General features: G+C 35.8%; 1 protein-coding gene across 1 annotated transcript; it reads right to left on the bottom strand.

Annotated features, from left to right (window-relative positions):
- Positions 1-662: 662 nt before the first annotated feature.
- Positions 663-7,201, bottom strand: LOC106720810. Its single transcript, XM_045680330.1, has 4 exons — positions 5,269-7,201; positions 3,622-4,977; positions 2,347-3,471; positions 663-721 (listed from the first exon to the last, which is right to left on the bottom strand). The coding sequence occupies exons 1-4, from the start codon at positions 7,199-7,201 to the stop codon at positions 663-665; spliced, it is 4,473 nt and encodes a 1,490-aa protein (XP_045536286.1).
- Positions 7,202-13,452: the final 6,251 nt, after the last annotated feature.

The raw sequence follows: 13,452 nt of genomic DNA, 5'->3' as shown, positions 1-13,452 counted from the left end.
TACGAACGAAAAAATCTCTCGTTTACACAGAAACGAATTGCTAATATCAAATAATAATTATAATTTAATTTGTCCTAAGTGAATCTTAGACCACGCCTTAACGTGGTAAAAGGTAACTAAGTACATGATAGTGCGGATAATTATTTTAATTAATAAAGATTGTAACAATAACATGCTCACTATAAGTACAATAACAACTCAATCCGCATGTGAACTTAACCTTTATTTGAAAACAAAAGCGAATGATTACCAGGTCATACGTTCACTAATTCATTCATTAGTCGAAACCTTGACTTGCTTGAGACGATCGCGTAACAAGACAATGCGAAATCGAATCTTTACTCCCCCGGAATTGAACCCACGAGCCTTACGTCAGTGCAAGTAGTAATTCATATTAAAAGTATGACCTCGACCCTATAACTAGAAATACTTAGTTCAATTGCAATGTACTTAAGAAAAAATTATGTTAATATTGTATTTCCGCTCTAAGCCTTCAATATAAGATCCATTTACTTCTAATCTTATGAAGGTGAAAGTTTTGATGTTTGAATGAATGTTTGTTTAGAAGGTATCTCCAGAACGGCCTTAATCATATCGCTGAATTTTCGCGTAAATGTAGAGCATAGTCTGGAATAAAAAATTGGCTACCAATTAAGTTTTATTTATCCCTCGCGAATAGAGTCACAGGCGACGAGCAACGAACTTTCCTCTAAATCGTAGCCTAAAATGAGAACGTAATTCATGCATACATTTCGAAATATATTTATCTGAAAAAGTAAATTAAAATAAATTTTCCTTTCTTAAACAATTGAAGATATCTCATATTTAAGTTATAACATTAATGAACCTAACATTGTGAGTCACCGTGACAGCCTGGGTCGAATTTCGTAAGTTAACCTCGCGCCCACGCGCCCACGAACCCTACTTATTGTTGGCTGAATGAGATTAGAGTACCAACCTCCAACAAAACTAAATTAATCAAAACTCTGAGTCATGCGACTCTATAGACCAGACAGTACCGTCTAGCGGAATTGGACTGATTTTACGATAAACCAACGGATTTGTCAGACAAAATAGACTGACTAGATACTAAGCGACAATCGACTGATGATAAGGGCACAGACATTCGATACCTATTTGATTAATATACTAATTTTATATAAAATACTAGCTGTGCCCGCGACTTCGTCCGCGTGGAATAGTGTCTTTGGGTAGCATTTTAATTTTGTAGGCTAATAATTTTACAAAATAAGCCACGGATGAATACTTTAATGAGCTATTTGCAGTGTTTACCTGCAAAGAGCTATATTATTTTTGAAGTATGTATATAGGAGGGGGATGTAGTTGAATACCTTAAGTAGATTATGTTATAGACATGCGAGTACAACTTCATAATGATTTTAAATCAGGGCAGATTGTATTCACACTAACAATAGCGGCATGATTACATTTAGACATGAGTTCTGTCAAATTTTCGATAGCACAGACGACATAAAGAGAATAGAACCTACATACGTTGACAGAATACAATCATGACTGGAATGGCAACAGGAGAAAATGTTTTGTTACTCCGTATATATAAAATAATATTCACTGATTTGCCATATTAATTTAAGAGAGTGCAGTTTTCCGCGAAAGTAGCATTTGCCATTACAATTAATATAGCTCAAGCTAAGTTGCAGGAGTAAATTTAGAAAAACAATGTTTTTTCATGGATTACTCGATGTAGCATGATCACGTGTATCAAATTCTTCTTCTAGGATTTTTTAACACATGTATATCATGAGTTTATCTTAATATATCTCGAGTGTCGTGAAATTTCAATTTTGTTTTTCTAATAAATAAAAAAAATTTAGAAATGATAAATGGAGTCACAAATGACCGTTTTCGTTATTTCGTCTGACGTATGCTGCATAGAAATTTAAAATATATATAAAAGAAAGTCGTGTTAGTTACACTATTTATAACTCAAGAACGGCTGAATCGATTTGACTGAAAATTGGTGGGCAGGTAGCTTAGAACCAGGAAACGGACATAGGATAATTTTTAACCCCGTTTTCTATTTTTTATTTCGCGCGGACGGAGTCGCGGGTAAAAGATAGTTTAAAATATATTACACAAAGACATTATTCCGCGTGGATGAAGTATTGGGCACAGCTAATAAGGTGTAAAGTTTAGTATGGGACTATTTAAGTATATTTTTATAAACAACGTTTTTTGTTTTCCCATCTTTTGCCAAAACATAAAGATTTTGCGGATTTGATACACGTGAGCATGCCACATAGAGTTGTCCATGAGAAAAACATTGTTTTTCTAAATGTACTCCTGCAACTTTAAGCGTCTGACCTTGAGCTTTATTAATTGTAATGGCAAATGCTATTTTTACGGGAAACTGGAGTCTTTTAAATTGAAATGGCAAATCAGTGGGTATTATTGGGATACGGGGTATCAAAACATTTTCTCCTTTTGCCATTCCAGTCATGATTGTACACGTTATTATGTTGTGTCCCAGATGTTTAATTTGCAGCCGTGTACCATTACATAGCCTGGGCGCATCAAGATTTCTCATTAATAGGACTGGAACACCAACTTTTAGCCTCAATTTATGGGAAGGAACTCCAGATAATTCTAAAGAGTTGAGAAACTCTATAGGGTATGATGTTACTTGTTCAGTGTCCATTACATTATCTACTGAGAGGTATTCGAATACATCCCCCTTCACATCTGACATGATTAGTTCGTTTATTTTGTTAACTTTTTCATTAGTCGGTGCCAAAATTGCCCTTTCACACAGCCATTCTCGATTGCCCATATTCATTTGAAGATCAGCATAGACATTATTTTTTAGGTCGTCTGTGCTATCGACAATTTGACAGAACTCATGTCTTAATGTAATCATGCCGCTATTATCAGTTGGCATACAATCTTCTCCGATTTTTAGAAGAGCAGCGGCATATTGCCCTGCTTGAGAATCATTATGAAGTTGTACTCTCATGTTTGTAGTGAGACAAAACTTTTTTACGTGTACCCATAATACAGATGCTTTCAAACAGGCATTTATTTCATCTGCCGGGGTACCTTTAGTAATAACCGGAAGGGTCTGTCTAAAGTCACCAGCTAAAAGTACAACCATCCCTCCCATGGTATCCTGATTACCTTTAATATCCTTCATGGTGCGATCTAGTGCTTCGATTGCTCTTTTATGGGACATGGTACATTCATCCCAAACCAACAGCTTACACTGCTGTAACATTTTTCCGCGCTCACTGCTTTTACTAATGTTGCATATTGGCATTTCCTCATGAGCTAAATTTAATGGTAGTTTTAGAATCGAGTGCGCTGTTCGTCCCCCACTAAGTAGCGTAGCAGCTATTCCAGAGGAAGCTACTGCAACAGCTACTCCTTTATCTTTACGTATTTGGGCTAGCAATAAATTTAAAAGAAAAGTTTTACCAGTGCCCCCTGGAGCGTCTAAAAAGAACAAACCTCCTTGGTCACTTGCAACTTTTTGAATTATTGTGTTAAAAATTATTTTTTGCTCTGAATTTAAAAGTGGAAGAGCTTCCGATATTTGTTGCCTCAAAGAAACAGTATCGTAATCTAATTATCGCATTAAATCACTACTTACTTCTCCAGTTCTTTGTGGTCTGCTCATTCCAAAATCGGTTAAATCTTTCCCAGTAATAGTAATTACTTGATCTTCAACCTTTGTTAACGCGTCATTGTAAATTAAGTCATTGTATGAAGCATCAGGATTCTGTTCTTTCAATCTGTGCAAAATGTCATCCGCCATATCATTTTTAAATTTTTCCCACAATTGTTGAGGGTTTGAAAGCCCACATGTCGCTATTAATATAGCGAAAAGCTCTCTCATCTTGGTTGCAGATTTGCATTGTGCAGCCTCTTCCAGGGTTATGTCCCATTGATTATCATTCTCTAATAACCCTCTTGCCTCACATGCCTCTCGAAATGTCGAAAATTCTCGATTATTGAGCATTTTTAGATCTTTGTAAGAGGTTGGCCCACGCACGTGGTGTAAAAGCATTCTTAAACAAAAGCATTCCATATTACTAACATGAACCGTGTATACTCGACCTAAAGCATCTCCAGATTTTAGACCAGGCCAATTCAGAACAGGTACTCCTTGAATTCGGCGTTTCCATTCTTTCCTTGTTGTGTTCCAAGTATAATATCTCGGTACCTCGACATAGAGAAGAGTACGTGCAAATTCATCTTTGGCACAGAGGTCAAAAAAAGCAGTAAGTGTCGTTTTTGGAGGAGAAGATAATCTTTCTTGAAAATTATTTACAGTAAAATAGACACGTTCACCATTTTCTAGGTGCACATTGAGATGTGTGACGGTTGGGTTCCTCTCATGTAACGGAAATCCTAAGAGCCGCCAAACAGCTTCGTTGCTACTGACATAACGTCCAGACTGATACGTACGTACTTCATCTATGGGATTAGCGGCCTCTGTGTTTCTGAAATTGAAAATAGCCTGGTCGCTGCCTTTATTAATATACTTGCAGATATATTTAATAGCGCGTACTGAACTGCAAGCTTCGACATTTATATGGGCAATAAACATTTTGGACAAAATAGGCGAGTAAGGAACCACCCAACCATTATCTATAGTAAAGTAACTACCATTTCGAAGTTTTACAGATGCTATTCGACCTCCGTCCGCCGGCGCCCTTCTACGATATAGTGGATATCCGTTATCATTATGGACTGTCTCTTGAATAAGCTTGCGAGGATATTTTTTAGTGCATTTGCCATCCTTCATGCAAGGACATTGAGGATTTTCAGGACCGCATGGACCATGAATCATATTCTTAACAATTATTTCATGCAGTGATTTATCATTATTTGGATCCGGTATTTCAGCGCTGATAATTTTGTCTATTTGATCAGGCCTCAACTTCTCTTTTAACCACACTAAAATATGCACGTGAGGTAGGCCGCGCTTTTGCCATTCTATCGAATACATATAACACAATACTTCTCCGAATATTTTTCCTTTGTTAATAACAGTAATTAGCTTTTTTACTTTTAATCTAAAAACTCTTGCAACTATATCGTGTCTATCTATCGCACTTTGTCCCGGCAACAACTCATCAACTATTTCAGGCCAACTTGGGTTGCAGGTGAATGTGATAAATAAATCAGGGCGACCATAAGTACGTACATAAGCAAACGCGTCTTGAGTGTATTCGTGCAAATACCTAGGGCTGTTTACAAACGATGACGGTAATATAACCATTTTACCTAAATTATTAGGATCAACATGACCGTCATTTGCTACAGCATCTTGAAGATGAATGTACTTTTCCGCTCTTAATTTGCTTTGATTTAATGATATGTAACGTAATCGTTCGCTTTCAACTTTTACATACATATCTACATAAAACTGATTGGCTAGCTGTCTGCATCTTGATACTATATTGAAATCGTTTTCACGAATCATGATCCGATGAGCATAAAAATCCATGCACGAAACTTTTTTATTGGGTAATGGCAAGCCAGTAACAGGACTTACTTGAGGCATTTGAAAGTAATACCCCTCCTGTCCCTTGCTGAATATTAGTGGATATTGCAGTGCGTCATAAAATCTGTGTGTGTCGGGTACCCTAATTAACGTGTCATTATGAGTGTGTAAAACAATATCACGGGAAGCAAATTGTTCGCCAGATACTACGGCTGCGACTTCATTGATTAATGGTGCATTATATCGTCTTTCATGTTCACCACTTGGCTTACGGTCAGGGTGTATGACCAACTTGTATTCTTCTTCCGGCATTCTTTCTAACGCAGTTTTGAAAGTGTTGATAAGGATGTTATGATCATGCAACATTCTTTGAATTTTTAAAACAATATCTCTTTCAACTCCTTGAATATTTTGACACCTACGGTCAACTTCGCTATTTTCGTCTCCCATAAAGTAAATTTGCAAAAATTTTGGTTGATCATCTGTAGGCAGTAATGAACCAATCCTATGATAGATCTGTCCTTGGACTGTAAACGTAGTGGATAATCCGGGCATAACAACTTCATTATCTACTCCAAACGACGTCATTTGAAAACAACAATTGTATTTCCTTATTCTGTTCAAAAAATGCCGTGATTCATTACTGTCGTACAAAAGTAACGATTTTAGAGGTTCCTCTGGCTCACCAAGAGATGGAAGTGAAGTTTTTCCACCAGAACAACACATACCCGATGTTTCTTCTTTCCATTTGAATGCTTTACAATGTATACACTTTTTATCCATCCGCCCTATAACAATTAATCGATGATTAATATACTCGATCAAAGGGTCATAATTAAAAGCAGCGGCTTGAAATGCCTCCCATGTATTACGCCTAAATGAACTTCTCCTTTGCGACTGCCGTTCAGCATTTAAAATACGTCTTCTTTGCGATTCCTCATGAGACTCTGCAGAAATTAATGACCTATGACGCTCAGCATCTAAAAGCCGACGTGCCTGAGTTTGCTCCGATGTTTCAGCAGCCCTTTGAGATGCGTGACGTTCGGCATCTAAAATAAGACGCACTTGATTGTCTTCTGGAGTCTCAGCAGCTCTTTGAGCTGCGTGTCGCTCAGCATCAAAAAGCCGACGTGCTTGAGTTTGCTCCGATGTTTCGGCAGCCCTTTGAGATGCGTGACGTTCGGCATCTAATCGTCGCCGTTCTTGTCTTTGTTCTAAAGTCTCGGCATCCCGCAGAGCTACGTGACGCTCGTTATCTAAAATAAGACGCACTTGGTTGTCATATGGAGTCTCAGCAGCTCTTTGAGTTGCGTGACGCTCAGTATCTAAAAGCCGACGTGCTTGAGTTTGCTCCGATGTTTCGGCAGCCCTTTGAGATGCGTGACGTTCGGCATCTAATCGTCGCCGTCTTCGTCTTTGTTCTAAGGTCTCGGCATCCCGCAGAGCTGCGTGACGCTCGTTATCTAAAATAAGACGCACTTGGTTGTCTTCTGGAGTCTCAGCAGCTCTTTGAGATGCGTGACGCTCAGCATCTAAAAGCCGACGTGCCTGAGTTTGCTCAGATGTTTCGGCAGCCCTTTGAGATGCGTGACGCTCGCCATCTAAAATCCGCCGCGCTTGTTTTTGTTCTTCAGTCTCTTGTGTTCTAGAAATTTTCTTAGCGCGAGCTCCGCTAGAACTACGCGCTAGGTTAGAGTTGCGTTTTCTAGGCATATTAGAATGAAAAAAACGTAACAAAAAGAAAAATCTGCTACCTAACTTACGCGAATCGAAATAAAAGTATTAAGTATATACAAATTAACAATGTAACTATATATATGTACACTATTATTACTTTTGCCTATATTATTACTTATTACTATTTTTATAATATATTTACACTTTCTTTTACTTTTGAACGTAAACACAAAAAACAACTACGAAAATAACTAATTTAAATTATTAAATTTTATAAGAACCTACATAAATTAGTATTCTACTTATATTGTTAACCTAAATAAACAAAATTATAACTTTTTATGTTAAACTTAATCAAAGTAAAATAAACTTTTTTAGAATTATAAACAAACCACTAAAACTAAAAATGTTATTATTAACAAAATATGTACAACAAATTATTATGACGTAAAATAATATCTAACGAAATTCGAAGGTTACCTATTTTTGACGAATGAAATAGAACTCAAAAATTTAAAGTTATTACATTATTAGATGAAAACAACAATAACAACAAAAACAAACAACAACAACATTTATTAGATGAAAAGATCGTATAAGCAAATCGAATTGTAATCAATTTGCATTGAATTTGCTGCGCAAAGTAATATAGCATACGTGTGATACGTGCGTCTGACTTCACGCGTCTGCCCGCTGCCCAACGCGTCGCAACACGCCGTGCTCCGCCTCCCCCCCTGCCCCTCGCAACCGCACAGCGCTTATTGCGTACGGTGCAGTGCTTGGTTAGTTTCTTACTCGCAATAACTTCAGTTTAACATTTTGTAATAACTCCGTAAATCGTCTAATATAATCATTAAATATCATCAAAAACATTCTCATAAACCTTACATTTCCTTACAAACTTTCATCCCTATTGTTATCTTGCCCCCTAGAGGATAACATTTTAACAAACATTGAATGTCATATTTACCCATATCAAAATATCAAATTAACAGCCTTAAAAATAAGTTTCAAACTTTTAACTGTAAAAATGACGATACTTCCTTACAAATTTCCACACCCACTTTCAACTCCTTACAACCCCTTTTTCGCGTTAATAAATAAACCTATGTTCTTAATCAGGCTCTAGACTGAATGTTGGCAAGGATTACAACAAAACATTCACCAAAACCTCACATTTTCCTAAATAAAATTTCTAGAAAATTTTCTAAACATTATTTCTATTTGACACCCTAGAGGGTAAAATTTAAAAAGAAATAATTTCATATTTATTTCTATCAAATTAGCAGCCTTAGAAAGAAATTTCAAGTTTCTAACTGTAAAAATGACGATACTTCCATACAAATTACCACCCCCACTTTCATCCCCTTACAACCCTTTTTTCGCGTTAAAAAGTAGCCTTTGTTCTTTCTGAAGCTCCAGACTAAATATTGGTAAGGGTAACAGCAAAACATATTAAACAAAACATTCACCAAAACCCCACATATTCCCAAACAAAATTTCATCCCCCATTGTTTTCTAGCACCCTAAAGGTGATTTTGTTACAAAAATTGAATTTCACATTTATTCATATCAAATTAGCAACCTTAGAAAGAAGTTTCAAGCTTCTAACTGTAAAAATGACGATACTTCCACACAAATTACCACCCCCACTTTCAACCCCCTACAACCCTTTTTTCGCGTTAAAAAGTAGCCTATGTTCTTCCTGAGGCTCTAGACTATCTGTGTACCAAATTTCATTTAAATCGGTTCAGTAGACGATAGTAGGCGATACTTCCATACAAACTTTCACCCCCACTTTCAACCCCTTACAACCCCTTTTTCGCGTTAAAATGTAGCCTATGTCCATCCTCAGGCTCTAGACTATCTGTGTACAAAATTTCATTTAAATCGGTTCAGTAGTTTTTGCGTGAAAGCGAGACAGACAGACAGACAGACAGACAGACAGACAGAGTTACTTTCGCATTTATAATATTAGTAAGGAAGTAAGGATTTATATGTATACATGTTTATCTATCACTAAGGATGTCCTACTGTCGTTTACTTCCTACTTATATTAAAAAAGTACGTTACTGTTTTTTTTTAAGTATTAAGATATTTTTAAGGATTCTAAATTTAATTTCAACAAGTCTGGTGTCAAGTCCATTAGTGTAATATGGTTTATTTTATTTTCTTCCGTCGTCTGAGGACATGAGTGTATAAGTGGTCGCTACTAACTGCCGTATCTGTTTACAGAAGCACTAGTCGGTCCACTGGTAGTGTAAACGCGCCGGACGCTCTCCGAAGCGCCACCACTCGAAAACAACAGACAACTAATGCACGGGTTAAACCACTAAAATGTCTTACCTGTTTGTTTTTCTTTGCTTATAAGGTGATAATGGAGTGGAAGGAATTCGATATAATATGCCCATAATACTTTAGATAGACGATAGACGGATCATACAAAAAGGTGTTCGAAGACTAATATTAATTGAAAAACGCATGTGTCTTATGCTCATGTATATGAATGTTTAAACTGGCTGAAGAAAATAGTAAAGTGTATAGGTTAAGCTAATATGTGAAGCTTATCAACAATCTCTATGTATCTTATGAATACGTTATAATATCTTGACTGTCACCTGTTCTTCTACGTGTAATAATTCTACGATTCTATTCAATTAATTCTATTTGTAAAGGTGCCCACTACTGATAGTGTAAAACGCCTACTGTTGGTGCGCTTAATGAGTTCAATGAGTAATTTAAAACATTCCAAACTGCATCTGCATCGGTTATTTGCGATGTTTACGTCATACGGTGCACTGCCTCCTCGGTTTACCGAGTAAATATTGCCAGTATCGTGTTCCATTTTTAAAATTAATGTTTTTCCTTTTTTCTTGCATCCAATACCGATGTGTCACCGGCCAGTGACAACCATTCAATAATTTTAAGGTAAAATTCTAAAGTTTAATAATATGCCCCCTGCGATAACTTATAAACATAATTAAAAAACAATAAAAATGGGAGATCACGTACATTGGTACAACTCATGTCTCAGCCGAAAAGATCCCCCCCCCGCTGTCCGGTCGCGCCCCCTACCGCATTAGCATGTGACACATTGTGCTGTCAATCAAGTCAAGCGCACGCGCGGCGTATCACCCACAATCTACATACAGATGGCTCCAGTGCAGAAACGGAAAACCCTACAACTTCAGCAATAAAATTGCCTGACAATATCGACTTGCATGTATACGTTAAAATTATATTAAAATTCTGAATCATGGAGACATTCAACTGTTTAGTTTATGTACTTTTCTTAAACAGCTAATAGCAAATACGTGCCTTTTACGTATTGTAATTAATGTGCACCAAATAGTTCCCCAATTTAATTTTAAGTGAATCATAAACGTTGCTGTAAAGATGACGACAAAAAAAATAATTACAAGGTAGTTAAGTGTTGCTATATACCAATGAAATAATTTGATAATAAATTTTAGACAGACCAAGTGTTAAATTAACACGTTAAGAACTTTAAAAAATCATAATATTAATTACAATTGCTAACAAACGTATTGTGTGCAATCAATAAAACAATCGACCTTTTGCTATAATGGGAAAGACAATCCCGAACTTCATTACAACCAACGACTAGATGACGACATATTTGCGATTTTATTGACATTATATTTTGAACAAATTTTTTCTCGTATCCTCCCAAATATGCACAAAAGTATAGTATTTTTATTCCAAACTATAAATGTTGTCTGAGCGTCAGATGAGTAACTGAGTAGGTTCATTCCATTGTGACATTTTGTAACTAAAATTGCTTGTCTCATTTTAAAGCTTGTGGTGTCATTAAATTCCTTGTTGAGTTAGGTACTAGCTTGTAAAAGTAGCATAAAAATTAAATTTAAGATGCATTTTTATAATCTGATAATTAATGGTCTGACTTATTAGATATTAAAATTAAATCGTAATCGTCACGTAGTCGTGAGTATTAAATCACAGATAGATTAGATAGTACAGAACGTTAGTGCGACCTCGAGGTATCGCCCCGACTCATCTCAGATGGGCCACGTTTCAAACGCAATCGCAACAGAACTCATTTACAACATCAATCTAAGCCTACACAGGATTAAACATTTAACTTCATTATTTATATTGCTATTTGAATACGTATTATGAAATATTTAAACGTTTTAGAAAGCTTTATGCAGTAAGTAGCTTATTGGACTATATTTTAATTATTTAAAAGATGACTGAAACAGACGTAAATATTTAATGCAATATTGAAAAATGATTGAAAATAATCTATATATATAAAAGAAAGTCGTGTTAGTTACACTATTTATAACTCAAGAACGGCTGAATCGATTTGACTGAAAATTAGTGGGCAGGTATCTTAGAACCAGGAAACGGACATAGGATAATTTTTACCCCGTTTTCTATTTTTTTATTCCGCGCGAACGGAGTCGCGGGTACAGGCTAGTTTGTAATAGTAGCAAATATGAGATAATGAACAACGTTCTTCTTTTCCCATTTAAACGTCTCGCTGTACACACTACATAACCAAACGTTTTTCAAGCATTTTATAACACAGTTTTATACAGGTTTTCATTGCAGATACATGTACAACATATTGTTAATTCTTTATAAAGGAATGACAATTTGTTTTTAATTTTTTCCAGCAAAAGTGCAATACCACGACCACAAAGAAGACAGGCGTAAAGTGGAAGCTCCGCGCTTCCTTTGACGAGTGTGGTTCCGGAGGCTTATAAGCCTAAACCTAATCACCCTTATCTTATAAGGAAATGATGGGATGAGGAAGGAAATGGAAAGTGAGTATGTTGGAGGAGGAGACACGTAGGAAGGGTAAATATCCTCATTCTGTGCGTCCTCCATTGATTAAAATCAAGTGGCCACTTGTTCTTAGATATCCATCGACAGTTGTCGCTTCGCTATTTCGGCGCAACCAGGTGGCCATTTGGTCTCAGATAACCATGGACAATTGTCGCTTCGCTATTTCAGCGAAATCAGGTGGCCACTTTCTCTTAGATAACCATGGACGGTTGTCGCTTCGCTATTTCAGCGAAATCAGGTGGCCACTTTCTCTTAGATAACCATGGACAGTTGTCGCTTTGCTATTTCAGCGAATTCAGGTGGCCGCTTGCTCGTTTACCTTATAATAAAGAAAATTCACAGCAACTATTTTTAAAACCAAACAATTAGTGAGTGAGTCTAATGGTGTTCGTTTATGAGCATCAAGCCGTATTAGTACTTCAGTTAAATCCATTCCAATAAACGTATGAGTAATGATTTAACATAAGCAGGTGAAGGGCATGTCATTTAGCATTGTTCTCTACAATCGTGAGCGTTTAATTCAATCTTCAGACTATATGTTAATTTTATTTTTGATAAAGAGTTTAAGAAATTAATTTAAGCTGTGCACAATTATTGTGACCATACAAAAACATGTAGATTTTTAATTGTTTTTTTCCATTACTTTCGTAACATTTACTCTAATGTTTTGGCATTGAATTTACACCTATCTTGGGCCAATATAAGTTGATATAATAAATCAATTCCCATAATTTCATAACAATGTATTCGTTATTTCGCTGCTAATATTTGTAAGATAATAAAAGCTATAATTTTATGATAACATCAAAGTTATTTTGTGTCAAAAACCCATCTCTACATTTAAGATTATTCCTTAAAAACAATTGCAATGTTCTTTTTGCCAGGCCACTAAATATTTGTGACTATTTAATTTAATATGACCAACAACAGCGTGAAGTACCATCATATCAATGATCGTACTAAACAATCGCACAATCGCTTAACGTAACAATGTAATCTGAAGTTTTAATCGATCACAGACATAATTCAGACTCAATATACGTTAGTCAGATACGGCCAATGAAGGGCAACTCGACAAGTAACGTCTATAAACATTTTTTTTTTTAATTTTGCACTAAAACAATATCATAGATAACTTTACCAACCTGACAAGGTTTAAAGCAAAGAAAAGATAAAAAATCTTCAGTTGTATCTTTAAACTATGTTTTAAAATTATTAAAACTACCACATGTATTGCAGTTGATACTTAAATTGTTCAAATATTAAGGAGTTTGTGGAATATTAAGAAATGGACATTCTGAAATATCTCGTATATTATAAAAATATTAAAATTTCAGTACTCACACGACTTTGTAATATTGTTACTTTCTTATAAACGACGTCAATAAAAACTTTAAATTTACGCCCGTACCCAAAAATCAATCCAATAATTACTCTAAAAACTTTTTGCT

Source organism: Papilio machaon, chromosome 12, assembly GCF_912999745.1.
Source record: "Papilio machaon chromosome 12, ilPapMach1.1, whole genome shotgun sequence".
In the NCBI taxonomy this organism is placed as follows: domain Eukaryota; kingdom Metazoa; phylum Arthropoda; class Insecta; order Lepidoptera; family Papilionidae; genus Papilio; species Papilio machaon.
The sequence above is the reverse complement of the archived record's forward strand: the minus strand, read 5'-3'. Positions and strand labels throughout refer to the sequence as shown.

Excerpts from the sequence above, each read along its gene's own strand:
- LOC106720810 (XM_045680330.1), bottom strand. The coding sequence starts at position 7,201 with ATGCCTAGAAAACGCAACTCTAACCTAGCGCGTAGTTCTAGCGGAGCT. Across the intron at positions 4,978-5,268 it reads TGTTGATCCTAATAATTTAG|AATGGCAAAAGCGCGGCCTA; the intron begins GTAAAATGGTTA and ends TGTATTCGATAG. Across the intron at positions 3,472-3,621 it reads AAGAACTGGAGAAGTAAGTA|ACGCTCCAGGGGGCACTGGT; the intron begins GTGATTTAATGC and ends TGTTCTTTTTAG.